The sequence below is a fragment of the Patiria miniata genome, unplaced genomic scaffold (genome assembly GCF_015706575.1).
Source record: "Patiria miniata isolate m_02_andy unplaced genomic scaffold, ASM1570657v1 HiC_scaffold_16, whole genome shotgun sequence".
Taxonomy (NCBI): Eukaryota; Metazoa; Echinodermata; class Asteroidea; order Valvatida; family Asterinidae; genus Patiria; species Patiria miniata.
In genome coordinates this window covers 7,830,310-7,845,205 of record NW_024037054.1, presented here as the reverse complement: position 1 = coordinate 7,845,205, position 14,896 = coordinate 7,830,310, and the positions used below count along the sequence as shown (strand labels likewise).

The 14,896-nt window shown below is 38.4% G+C and overlaps 1 protein-coding gene across 1 annotated transcript in view; it reads right to left on the bottom strand.

Annotated features, from left to right (window-relative positions):
- Window positions 1-8,839, bottom strand: part of LOC119723229 — a 50,620-nt gene extending 41,781 nt beyond the window's left edge. Inside the window, exons 1-3 of the mRNA XM_038193792.1 lie at window positions 8,548-8,839; window positions 7,454-7,735; window positions 6,568-6,585 (exon numbers count right to left, since the gene is read on the bottom strand). Of these exons, the coding sequence (XP_038049720.1) occupies window positions 6,568-6,585; window positions 7,454-7,735; window positions 8,548-8,839 (592 nt within the window). The remainder of the gene's footprint in view (window positions 1-6,567; window positions 6,586-7,453; window positions 7,736-8,547) is intronic.
- Between the last annotated feature and the right edge of the window lie 6,057 nt (window positions 8,840-14,896).

Here is a 14,896-nt window from a genome sequence, read left to right as displayed (position 1 = left end):
TTCACTTTAATGCATTATTAAAAGGGAATTAAATTAACAAATTGACAACAAAATTCTGTTCAAGATAATGAGCAATTTGTAAAATCAAAAACGAAAATGACATCATGACTTACCTACGACATACATTGGTATATCGGCGTCGGGTGCATAATCACTTGTCAAAGCGATATACACGTTGCTTTTGGCGTAGACGGAGAACCAGACTACTGTTGGGTCAATGTCTAGGTTGGGCAAATCCCACGTGAAGTCATTGACGGCCGCGGTCTCTTTGATAATGTGGCAGGTCATGTCCGCATCTCCTGAAGTATAAATCGGAATAAGTGTTGACGTTATCGTAAGTTTTTTTTTTTTTTTTTACTAATACTTGATTAGTTGTCCTTGTTCGTATAACCATTGCTAATTGAGAATGGTTTTACTATCTTAAAGAACATTAGGGATTTATTGTAATATAAAGTCACATGTCCAGACAGAGAAGCTCTTTAAACATGGCTTCATAATGTTTGCAAACTGCTGCTTTAAAACATTGAAAGAAAGAAATTAATAGATTAAAAGATGTGTACGCGAATACGCAAATACGCAAGAATTGGGTCGAAACTTGTAAAATGAGAGTTAAAGTCAATTTTCGATGCAAAGTAAGTTTCAAGCTACAGAAATACAAACTTTGCACCTGTACTTGACATTAATTGCATAGAAACAATTGGAAGTGTTTTCTTTTTTTACATTTTGACTAGTAAGTAAACAAAATGTCACCTGCTAAAGCCATTGCCCATAGCGAGATCGCCAACACGGTAATACATGAAGCTCGCATCATCTTGGCGGTCCGCAAGGGTACCAACGAGGTACTGCAAACAAAAATCATTGATAATTCTCTCAAATGGCCCATAAGGGAGACACGTTTTACTTAAAATGTGTACATCTTAAGGAGGCAGGGTACATTTCTCAATGCTTCAAGTCCTATTTCTAGGCATAATGTTAGTGTCGCAAATAGCCTAAGTCAATTCCTCCGTTTTCTCGTGATGCAAAACCAAAATTTACCAAGTTTGTTGAGGGTAGGTTAAGATTATGTCAGAGTTAGGTGTTATGAAAGGTCGGCTTTTCCGTACACAGGTACCATTTCCAGTGATTATAGCACTTATAATTATACTTATTCGACAGATATCAATGTATTGCTTTTGGGGAAATCAGTTATGAAGATGGTGTACTTGGTTATGGTACCAAAGTGACGCAGAATCAATATCAAGGAAATTAATTGAATTTTATTACTTTTATCATCAATTGCTACGAAATAATTTCATTTAAAACGAGAATCAAGGTTATCATCGCTACCGGAGTTTGCCCACCAACAATAAATAATTAACATATAAACTCGATTTGATTTACTCTACCTGCAAAAGGGGACAATATCAGACGAAAAGCATTTTACAGAGCTTTGAAGCCATTGTTTTTGGTATTCACACTTACCTTCAACTACAATCAAACAGGTTTCTGCTTCTTCTTTTCGTCACAAACAGCATGTAGTAGAACTGCTTCTCCTTACGACAAAAAAACAAAAGTGACTTTTGCTGAAACTTTTTTCTTCAGTTTGTTTATTTCTTTGATGAACCTCCTCATTTGTTAATAGTGAATAGAACAGTCAGTAAAATAATCCGAATTCCTTTCCCATGATGACGTTGATCAGTGCAACAAAGGTAAGTTTTTCGTGTATCTAAACTCCATCTGTTTTATATTGTTTCATTGTTTTATAACACTTCGAAACAATCAGTTTCACAACCATCTGTTTGTCGGTATTGAACTCTTTTTGTGTAAGCGTGAGAATTGAATTTATTGATTACGTCCAACCTTGGTGGTATTTTACGTATAAAACTGCTTCCGTTGTATCGGTATTTTTTCTTTAATCATCACGCAATTTGCAGGAGAGTCGACTTTTTTTATAGGCTTTCTTAAAGCCTTTTTTTTTTGGGGGGGGGGAGTTCATTTGCATTTCGAGGTATCAAAAAAAATCATCTTTGATTAGCAAGGTAGTAATACAAATCTAATTTGCTTGACATTGTTCATTTTCTTTTATGTTCCGAGTTTCCAGCAAGTTTGAACATTACTTGCCAAAAAGTATTTTGCTTTGGAATTTCTGTTGAATATGTCATTTCTGGACCTTGTTATATGGGTTTTTATTTTCCTCCCTTAGGGAGGAAATGATAAAGTATCGATTTTTTTAACCGATACTTTTTCATTTCTTTCATTAAAGGAGAATCACGTTTAAGCCATTAATTTTTTATATAGGCTATCTGTACACCTGTTCGATTCGTTCTTCACCTTGCATTTAAGGATATCATGGTGGGTTAAAGAAAAACAATGTTTTGCATTATCATTTTAACAGGATCCTTTGCCAAAAAAATTAATGGAAATATATCTACTGCTTGTTGTAAACTCTAGTCTCACGCCACTTATGGAACATATTTTGAAAGTACAAGCAATTTTGTTTTGTTGTCAAAACAATTACACTTATACATAGAACCTAGAACTGTTTTGGCATCAATACTATTCCTTTTTACTGTTCCAAGTTAAAGTAAAACTGTACACCAACGTTCTTAAAGACATTTTAAAAATGCATGTGCTAAAATATTAGGACCTAACTGGGAAACGTTAAGAACTGCGACAATAATGCTGAATAAAAGTGGACAAATAGATAAAATGTTTACACAACAGCAGGTCTTAATGTTCGAAAGTTAACACATGTTCCTCCCTCTGCCAATCCTTAGGCCTTTACGTTTGTCTGTGTCTGCTTAATTATAGTATAAAAACTGGAAAACACATTTCTTTTGCTGCGCCACAGCCTATGATTTGGCCAACCACAGTTAGGTAAAGTTGGGCGGATCTCGCTGCAAAAAAATAAATCTAATTTCTTTTTGCACCGTCCGATTTAAAAAAAAAAATACAATGTACGACCATTACCATTGCCAACTATGGTTAAAATGTATGCCACGGTTACAATTCATACATATTTCTGCTTAATTATTTATAAACAATAGAGAGGTCGATGTCGATACCATACACATGCCGAGTACTTGTGTGATTGGTGTCAGTTTTGCCTATCCAAACATGCTTGGTGAAGTTAAGAATCGGTTGTTGAAGAAAACTTTTTTTCCCAAATGCTGTTTTTGCTTTGATTTATTTTAAAATGGACACTGGAAAAATGGAAATCACTTACCCTCACCCCACGACGCTACGTTAAGTACACCCTTCCGTTATGGCCGGAGCTCATTTGAACACGCGTGATCTTATTTTTCCACATCTGCTTTGAAGGCCACCCCGCTCACTGCCCGTTTCCAAATTTTGTGGAGAATTTGTTTGTTCTGTTTATTGATTTCCCTCTTTCATACGTGTCAACATTTTCCCCCTCCATTTTGAATAGGGGGCGCTCTTACTTTTAAAATGAATCAAGAATAATATTTTACCAGTAGAGGACGCATATGTATTAATGTTCTTATCTTTATTATGTAAAGTGCCAGAGAGCAATGGATTTGGGGCTATATAATTGTATTTTATTTCTGTTTTGTTTTTTAATTATTTTATTTCATATAATTTTTGCACCTTTCGTATTATAAACGGTTTCCTTTATTATGTAAATTATGCATTCGATGTCACAAACAGTGGTTTTTTTATATATATTTTTCAAAAATATTTATGGAAAGAAATCAGTCTTTTAAAAATGTTTACTTGGCAACTGTCAAACTTTTCTCCACACTGCTTTTTATTTCAGATTTATTCCCAGCATTGTATGATTATTCATTTTTTTCCCCCCAAGTGGCAATAGTTGTGGCACAATGAAAATGCCATTGTATTTCTAAGTATTGACAAATATATGGCTTCAAACTACATGAGCGTTAAGTTTCTTGATTGTTTGTATCACGGGCATTAGGCATACATTATCAACCAATGAACGCAATGCACAATTTAATTATGTGGTAATGGGGCATTACGTCATCACCTTGTCACCAATGAAAACGCTCCACACTGAAGCCCCGCCCCAATTTTGACGCACCACAACTCTTCACTCGTTAGACTGTGAAATGTGGTATTGATTAAAAGCTGACTGTCGGGAATGCATAATAGGTGAATGCTTGTTTGGGAAATATGGTATAGCCGACGTAGTTACTGGGGAAGCCTGCCCTCTAGTGTTAAACTAAAGGCTAGCCTTTGTTTTGTCAAAATGATGCTTAGCACATTGATTATCGATTTTGGAATCGGGTTATCTAAGAACCGGAAAAAAGTGTAATGACGAAAAGTACCAGATAGTATTGATATCTGAGTAATCGTCAGGGTACACAATTTTTTAACTTTTCGTTCCTCGCATAATCAACATGAAATTCTACCTTTGTACTTAAAAAAAGGACGAAGGTGTGCCAATATATGGAAACTCATTTTGCATAAAAAAAAATTACCACGAAGGTTAGCAGTGATCAATAAAGTTCAATTCCCACGCATTTTGCTATCGAAAATTCAATAAACGAACAGATGGTTAGGCCAAAAAAAGTCTCCGGTTTCTGGTATGGAGCTTGTCCCAAAAGTGGTGCGGCGACGCGGCATTTTTTTTTTATAGCTTTTTTTCCTTCAAATGTCGGCTGATGACTGCAAATGGTGCCCAACTAAATTTAGTGCAAAATATATGGGAGTCCACAGAGGCAACATAAAGCTTATACTCGATCGTAACCCCATCTAAAACACGTTAAAATCGTGCAGCAGCAGGATTCCAGTCAAACCAGTGAGTTTGGCGATTTTGAGACATCATCTTACATTGAAAAAAGAATCATTTTGCCGACGCGCATGGCTACGGCGACGCGCGCATACAAGAAACTGGAGACTTTTTCTTTTTGGCCTTATGGAAGTGTCTGATAAAATTGTCACGCGATAGTGAATATATCAACATGCGGATATTAGTATATAAAACGATTTGATTTTTATCAACTTGATACTGGTATGAGTTACATAAAGTGTATCTCAGATCTATATTTACTGATGTACACTTGAAATCTCGACAACAATTTTACAAAAACATTTATGTGTATGCCTTTCAAATCTGTTAGCATGAACATTAAGTCTATGTTATGATGAAACCAGGAGAAGCAGTTCAAACGATAATTTTTTTTGTACCAAAAATAGTATAATGTGTGTGTGGCAGCAGAGTCTTGTTTGTTGTTAGGTGAAAATGTCAGCCTTTTAGTTTTACTCGTTAGCAATTCAAGATCGTGTATATGTGGCTCTGTCATTTACTTCGAGCCGAACAGCTCAAAAGAAGTTTAAGTAGGCAAAGTCACGTGGACAGTTATAAGCTCGGTTCTATTTTTAATGAACTCGTATTGATATTCTCTGAGCAGTAAAAGAGGTGTGTATGAGCCATTTAAACAATTGGGAATCAATTACCTGATAAAATTAAAGGAAGTTTCACTAATTGCACAAATATAAATCAATTGAAAATGACGGGGAAAAAGACTGGTGGCAATTTAACAATCAAACCCACAACTGCCGAACTTCGCAATTGAAATATCTGATTGGATCTTCTCCTCCACCTGTTGGTGCCTTTATCCCTTTCAAAAACCCGAATTATACCAATACAATAGTATAATTTATGAACTTGAAAAAACATTACCCAAAACATACATGGCATTAAAAGTGCTACGAATCTATGAATCGTAAGTTCAATTGATTTCTGTCATTAGACATCAGAATATCATAAAAATCGCAACATACCTGACTGAAATTTCTCCCTGGAACTTCAGTCTAAATCTCTTCTCCCAGCCGTCAGATCTTGTACACTCAACTGAAGATCCTTCTGCGTAGATTGCTGAATCGGTAAGATTTGTGCTGGAGTGGCCTCCTACTGTTCTCTGACTGACCGGGTCACACTGAGTATTTAAAATCTCGAACTTCCGGGTCTAGTTCGATTTGGCATTCCAGTCTTGTTTAAGTCTTGTTTTCCTTTTCCTTTACTGATTTGAAGTGATTGGTAAATCGGACAATTGCAAGACTAAAACTATCGTCCACTCCATGGTTCGCGATGTTACCATCGCCTTGGTCGAGATACCATCCTCAACCCGACCAACTACGTCGAGTACTGCATCACCGCTGCTCATCAGCTTTGGTGTCGCCAATCGTAAGGACATCTTCTCCTGGGTCCGCGGGACCCCAACATGCCCATCAAGCACGTGGGCTTTGTCGATGGCTTGACCCCCGCTGCCGTCCTTTTCCGGCCCGGTGCAATTCATCCCAAAGTTTGCTTCAGTCGATTACTGATCTAATCTGTATCTCCATATTAATCTGTTATGTAGTGCATTAAGCTATGAAATAAACACAATCTGTTTTGCAAATAATTGATTGAACTCCATTACCACTTTCAGAGAAAAAGTCTGCAAAAGCTGAGATCCAGGGGAGACACCAGAATTCGAGACAAAGATCACTTACCGGCGAGTGGCCTTCGTTGCGAGGAAGACGCGCAGTGATGGTGAGTTTCGCAAAGAAATGTTGTGTACAGTCAAAACGTTCTTCGTTTTAAAGAATGCATTTTGCACTTACCTTTTGGGATCTCGTAATCTGGAAAAAAAGAGATGCATATTTAGCAAAAATAAAATTAAGAACAAAGAGGTGAGTGAAGAAGATCAAGTCCCCTAATGTGTTCCCCTAAATTTTCCCGGACTACATTAAGTAATAGTGTTTGGACTACATTTATGTCAAAGGTCACATTAAGGGCCTTGGTAACAATAAGATCTTGGGGGACATTTCATGTTCAGTGTTATGTTGGATCTATATCTAGATCCCAGACTTCATTAAGTTACAGCATTGGGACTACTTCGAGGTCTCAGGTCTTGCACTTCATTTAGATCTTAGACTATTAGGGCTTGGCCTACATTTAGGTCTTGGGCTACGGTTAGGTATAGGTATATACCTATAGGGGTACGGGGTATGCCAAAATTTTAATCCGGGGAACTAGATGAGGATATCAAGTACATGCACAAGTATATGGGGTACATTAATATAGGTCTCGGACTAAATTTAAGTACTGCTTTGTGTTACATTGAGGACTCAGGCTTCACGAATGTCGAGTACTACATTCAGGTCTTAGCTAGACTACATTCAAGTTAGGTAAAGGTGTGAGGCTGCATTTTGGTCCTGTAAACAGGATGAACTGCGGGGTCCTGCGGTACATTTAGGTTTTGGCCTACATTTAGGTACAGCCTTTTTGATTACATAGAGGTCTTAAACTACATGTAGGGCTCATGGCAAATAAAGAAGCATAGAGATGATGCTATAAAATATACAGGATGGGTTATGCATATGGGGTATTGGAAACATTTATGTCTCGGGCTTTAAGACTCCTGCTAAGTCTAGGTTCTGAGTTGATATGTTTTGGTCCTTGGCGCACTGCTGTCACTGAAGAGACTCTACATTATATTACACATACCTGGAACCATATCCTCCGGCCACCTCCACCACACCTTGAAGTCATACCCGCCAGCAAAGCCGATGTACTGATACATGACTTCAGGCCGCTCCTCGTCCACGTAGTCCAGGATCGGCTTAGGGTCTCCCAGGGCCGTCAGGGTGATATGCGGCCCGCTGGCCTCGAGACAGAACGTCCGGAATTCATCGCAGTCGAGGATATCCGGAGTCGATTCAACCGCGATGTTGCCTCCGTGCATTCCTCGGCGGAGAACGGTCAGCTGGTTGTTGGAGAAGCCGAGTTCTAAAATGAAACCGGAACGAAGGGACTTCTTTAAGCATGTCCTCAAACTTAAAAAAAAATTGCTGCCGTTTCAAAGATATATGCCACAATTGTTTTGCTGTATGAACCACGAGACGTCCTGTGACGTCCTGTGACGTCATGCCTATACAGGCAACCGCAGGACAACCCAAACATTTAACATGTTATTAACGTGTTATTTGGCCCATATATGAAACAGAATATGTTAACACTTTCAAACCATTCATATTTCAAAAGGCACGCATGGAAAGCAGAAGAGAACGCTTTGCTGATAGTTGGCATCACCTGACCACAACATCCAATTTGTAATCAAATGTCACATGGTCTATAAACGTCACGTGGGACTGCTATGCGACAAATGCTCGTCGTAAACAAAACATCGCACCGCTACTTGTTTAGATTGACGATCGTGTACCTTGTGCTGTGAAGCTTATTTTGCTTGCCAATAACCAAATAAAAGTTGAGAGAGATGGAAAAGTTGTTGCTCACAACCCTTTTCGGTTGGACAATGCAACAAAAACAACTAAAATTCTTCTTGATTTCTTGATTTCTTCAATTCCCTCCTCTTGATTATTGAATCTTAATATGTCCTATTCTGAAGAAAAAAACACGTGTTAAATTTTCGTTCATTGCTCAAAAGCCGGACTTTGATTTTTATGTGGTTTACACCTCCTGTATCCGCCACTGCATTGACTTATTTTCATTAAGTCTGATGACTTAAATTGGCGTCATATACTTTGCTATTGAGTCCAGCCAATATGTAATCAACACCTAAAGCAGTAACTGGAACCTACCCATCTCATAGACCAGTGTACCGGCCGGTGGATCTCTTTCTGGGGAGAGAGCAAGGGCCGCGATGCCCTCGCTTTTGACCTGGAAACAGACCTTTCCGGAAGTTGGCCACGGACGCAGAGTCCAGTCGTAGCAGTAACCCTTGTCAGTTATGAACACTTTCTCGTTGAATCTAGCTGTGAGTTGACCAAACAATATTTCTGTTAAATCTGTGGTGTGCGACAGTACACACGTTGTTAGTACATTTTTAGATAATTTTAATAATCCGTCATTTTTTTCGTCAAACAATTTCATACTCTGCAAGTTCTCCACAAAACTAGTCTCATGACCTGATGAACACGGGTAGTTGTGTGCGCTTTGAGACCGTTGGTATAAAGCGCTATATAACCACATTCCCTCTTTAGACAAAGCTATAAAAAACACATTCTTAGTTCCCATTTAACACTGCTACTTTTGACCAAAATTTTCGGAGGCAAAGATCAGATCCAGGCCAACTGCCATAGGATATATTATTGTAATTGTATTGTATTGTAACTATAGAACTGCTGTTATTGCAAGGACATCAATCCTGTCACTAGGCCCAGTCGTGAAGCCTGGAAACAGGTAGTCCTAATGCTTTTTAGCTATACTATGTAGCCTCAGGCTGTTAAATATTTCAACACTGTGAAAAGGGATTTTGTTCACCAAAATGCCTACTGAATAATTGTGTTAAACCTTAACACCCATGCACCATCATGCTGAAAAGTTCAGTTCTGTGGTGGATTAAACTAAAATATAACGTTGGCGCCTCGCAGGGTTAAATGACCTACAAATGACTTCCCGCATCGACAAATATTTACATAAACTGTCCTCTTAATATATTCGCAACCACAAACCTTCAAAGAACCAAAATCTATCAGTATCATGTCTCGATGTTTTGGCTTAACTAATTAATTATTTAACTTACGTCCGTGCTCCTCGAATTCACCGAAGCTAAAGACTCCTACGCTGTTATGGCTGGTGCCAAATCCCACGAACTTTGGGACAATGGCACTGTTCGAATCGATGCCGTACTCCAAAAAGGGAAACATTTCGCCAACTCGGCCAACCTTGACTGATCTATTTTGAAACAAGTATAGTGCGATATCAGTAGCCAAAGATGTAATAAACACCGTTAAAAAATAAAGCCCACACTCATTGGAGGGTCATAATTTTGAATCTGATCGTCTTGTGATGACTTCATTCATACAAACCTACGGGGAATTTTGTTAGCTACATTTTGATACCCCGTTTGCTATCAAAGACTGTAAATTGTACAAGACTGACAACGGTTTATGAAAAATGTTACAGAAAAGTTACAAATTTTGAGTATGTGAGTCGAGGGGAAATTGCTGCTTGACAATGTAACACTGTCCGAAACGAATGGCAGGGAATATCGATCGCACCGTGCTTGTATGCATGGGAGCTCGTGAAATTGAATTACCCGCGTTTTGTCCTTGCACTTTGCAGTCGAAAGGGGCCAATGATTTACGGGCAGGTGTATTAGCGCTTAGCAATTTCTTCTCGCCTATCTCTTAAATTGTTACTTTTCATACTGCATCGTTTTTCATAAACCGTTGACAAAGACATTTGCAGTCTTTGGGTAGCAAACGAGGTATCAAAAGTCCCCGAAGGTGTATACAAATGACGTCATCATAAGACGATCACATTCAAAACTATTATTTTGAAGTGTTTAAATTACGGAATGTCCCTTTAAACTACGAATGGAACCTTGAAAGATAAGGTTAATGCTGTGTTCCGTAATTGAATTTTCGAACTGATTTCCAAGAATTGTTATATGTTTGTCAACAAAACAACTATATAAAGTTCTCGGTTGGTTCTTTTCCTAAATACTCCGCGTGTGAGGAGACCAAAAACACCGGGGCAAACCCCTTCACTTAGCGATAATTGTCACTGGGTTCTTTTACGTGCATTGAATTACACAACACACGGGACCTACGGCTTTACGTCCCATCCGAAGGACGAAGCAATAATGGTTGTGCCTTGCTTAAGTGCACAAGTGTCCACCCGGCGGGCTCGAACCCACGCTACTGTTGCCTCTGAAACACCAGAAAATGAGTCCGTTGATCTTAACCGCTAGGCCATGGCACTCCATCCATGGTCTTTGTTCAAGGTTTCAAAGAAATCATCCGAATGAATGGGAAAAACATAATATTATTATGGAAATAAGGATTAGAACATAAATTGAAATTATACTAAAAATAGGTATTGTGGTTTCTTCATAAGCTTTGATTGACATAATTATTCACATGTACGACAAAGTTCTGTATGAGCCAATGTAAGACTGCATATTTATACAGTTCTTGCCGTGTAATCATTCGCTACGAATGCCCAACGGATATGCCCGGTTATGCTAGGAGCCTACTATAAATGACATCTTGGTCATCAGTGGCCCGATCGCAGACAACTGTGGCGTTAACGTCGTTATTCTTAGTATTACCGTCGTTATTTTTCAACAATCTGTCCATTCTTGACAAACCGTGGTGTATTCGTAGAGAAACCTTAGGACAGTCGTGGCTATCCATCCTGAAACAGTAGAAAGTCGATTTCTCCACGAATCTCGACGGTTCATCGTGATCCAGTGATTCTTGGTAAACCGTTGATATCCTTAGCTCCAACCGTGAATGTGTGACTGGAGCCAACCATACCACTTGCATATGCCACCCTGAAGTAGACACCAACTGGATATTTTTCCACGAAATATTTATCATAATTGTATAACGCAACTCCTTACCTTGGGTCGAACTGCAGCCAGAACTCGTTGAACCGATCACATTTCAGTTCCGCCGGAGTGGGTGTCGCTTTTCCATTCTGCTGCGCCACGCCGTTCTGTACAAAGAGATGACGTATCCTAGATAGGCTGTTTTTGTTCGCGCCCAACGCTGTTGTATGAGAAATATTATAGTGGGATATTATTATTAACTAACTAGAGGAAATAATACTATGGGAGATCAAGTTAAACCAGATACACCACCACACGAGTATTCCTATTCATAAATACGATATAAGGTTAGATTGCTATCCATGTTCTGGGGCCATTTCTGCGAGGGGAGCTGCAATGCAAGTATCTAAACATCGCAAAAAAGAATGTCCACACTCATTGGAGGGGTCATAGTTTTGAATCTGTTCGTCTTATAATAAAATTATAAATATATACCTTTGGGGAATGTAGTTTGCTACATTTTGATACCCCGTTTGCTACCAAAGATTGTAAATAGTCCAATATTGACAACGGTTTATGAGAAATGATGCAGTTTAAAAAAATGCAAATTTAAAGAGTAATTGAGTGGAAATTGCTGCATGACAATGTGACACTGCCCGAAACGAACGGCAGGGTATGTCGATCGCACCGTGCTTGCATGCACGGGAGCACGCGAATTTAATTACCCGCGCTTTGTTTGGGCACTGTGCACTTGCTATAATATATAGCAATAAACTTTTCAAACTGCATCATATAATATCTTTAAATTTGCAACTTTTCAAACTACATCATTTTTCATAAACCGTTGTCAATCTTGGACGATTTGCATGTTTTTGGTAGCAAACGGGATTTCAAAATGTAGTTTGAAAAATTCCCCAAAGGTCTATATAAATGACGTCATAATAAGACGATCGCATTCAAAATTATTAGCCCTCCAATGAGTGTGGACTTAGTTTTTTGTGGTGTTTATATCGTGATGGATGAGATCTTGCAGACAATATTATGCAAAGTAGCCATCTTGGAAATGTGTTTGATCTTCTCATTAAGTGATCATGAAGACTTGTGTAAAACATCGGTTTAACGGGTATGCAACTGCCAAAATTGTGGTGTGAGGGATGTAGGCTTTTGTACGAAATTAAGCCTGTACTTCGATGGAAAGAAAATGTGTTCAATTACTTAACAAATCATCATAAAGTTGGACAAAAACATTGGCTGAAACTGAATTCGAACCTGCGACCTCCAGATGACCGTATCGATACTCTACCAACTGAGCTATCCAGCCCTGTGTTAGCGGTTTCCTACTTATGAGAATTGTTATAGGCCCCACTTAAAAGTGGGCGTAACCATGACAGGAAATATTTTAACTTACTTATGGTAATACGACCCTCTTTCTTTTCTGGGTTTTCTGCCAGCACTATATTCACATCAGCAAGAGCAATCACTCTAAAAAAAGAAGAAGATATATTAACAAAAGCTGTAACATTAAAAAAATTAAGCAATTTATTTGATTTATCACTTGAATTATCGTATGGTTAAAGGGTCAATAATGTTTATCAGCAATCTTTTTGGATTTGGGCTTTCGTATTCCGTGGAAAATGTTACATTTTCGTATTACACACGCAGGCCTTGTATGTTGAAGGTTGCGTATGGCATAAAAAAGCGAATCATAATGTGCTTCTATAACGTCCGCAAAGTGCATACCTGAAGTTGAGTTGAAAATGCGATGCTGGTAGAGTATCTGGGAGCCATTGCAACTCGTCGTTCTTCTCCGTTTGGAACAGTTGACACATATGATTGGATGGTCCCGGTTCTAGGTGCAAAAACGTTACAGAATTTCACGACCCTAATTTATAATTTGGACATTATTTAATTTCACGAAAGGCTATTTTGCAGATTTTTTTTAATAACATTTTATTGGCTACATACATAACGAAGCAAATGCCACGTGGTCGATATGTTACACTTGTTATTTGATATGTTAATATCGACAAGTGCTCGAAATTATTTGCTGCCCCATCTTGTGATATTAGGCGATCCTTTTAATTAGAGAATGCAATGCACAATTACGTTTAATTTGTTTAGAGGAAATATAATCTATGTGCTTACGAGCGAAGGCAGTCGCTGATATTGCGGCAAGCAGGAGGACTATAAGCCTGGATGTTGCCATCTTGAAGGTCCTCACATCCGCTCTGGGGTGACTTAACCTGTGTCAGTAAACCACATTTTGAAATATTGATTATGTACAGCTAGTTTTGCGAATTATATCAAGTAGAGCAGGTAGAGCACCGGTATATAATTCCTAGATCGCTCAAATCCTCTCCAGTCAATTTTTCGTACAGCTTTTAAATTATTATGATGCACCTAGTCAGTTTCCGTTTGTGGCTTATTTGAACATTTGTCAATCAAGTTTAATTCTCTCGTCCTTGCATGACTTAAGTTTCACCTTAACTGTAAAAGAGTCACACATGCCCAAAATGCAAAGGGACCCAAATACACATTCATCACAAGAAATCATTCGGCAAATTCTGACTTGGCCTTAAAATACTATTTCGGATAAGTTTAATCCAATATTTAAAAAGCTTCTAAAAAAATATGAGGATGTTTCCTTACCCCCTCTGGATGTTAGTTAGTGCCGCCAAATCTCCTTTCAACTTTGAGTCTTCGCAATCCTCTTGTAACCGATTCCAATGGTAATGTATTCGTACATCAACGTAAACTCCGGAAGTAAAACTGTTTACACCAACAGTTGGGCTCCTGATGCCCGTTGCCCTTTGCAAACGGCAAGATTCACATATGACCCTGCCACGTTCGAACTTTTCCGGCTAAGTTTTTGCCGTGATATCCCCATGGTGAGAACAAAATGACACAGTTTGCGAGGGGATTAAAATGAATTGATTACCACTCTCACCTGTAAACAATGACATCCATCTAACTCATAATAAGCGCCGGATTTCGGTATTGACAAACAAATTAAGAGTGCATTGAAAAGGAATTGATTGAATTCACACTTCGGACAGTGCACCTGGCCTTTTCTGTTGGTATCGAATACCATTTTGAGGAATCCTTTGTTTTAAAAAAAAATGTGGATTTACGCAGTATCACGATTCTCGTGAGGATGTAACAGTGAAACACACAACACGTTATGAGACATTGATCAATGGCATTTTTGTCCTTACAAATACTACATTCTGCCCCAATTTATTGCATATGAAATTGAGTAGTAAACAAACAAACAATCAAACAAACAAACACCCCAACACCCTAACACCCCAACAAACAAACAAACAACAGCCCAAGAAACGGACAAACAATCAAACACCCTAACAAACAATCAAACAAACAACAGCTCAACAAACAGACCAACAAACAAACACCCCGACAAACCAACAAACAGCCCAACGAGCCAAAATAGCCACGATTTTCCCTTCCCGAATAAAAGTTGAACCAAATGTATACATCAACTTATGGTAGTATAAAGTCTTAAGTGTATAAAATGACAGAAATCTGCAGCACAGTCAACCAAGAATGTAAAATAAAATGTATTTTTCGTACCTCAATAAGGCTGTACGCTACGTAACTTTTATTTGTTATTAGGCTCATGTGAGTAATTT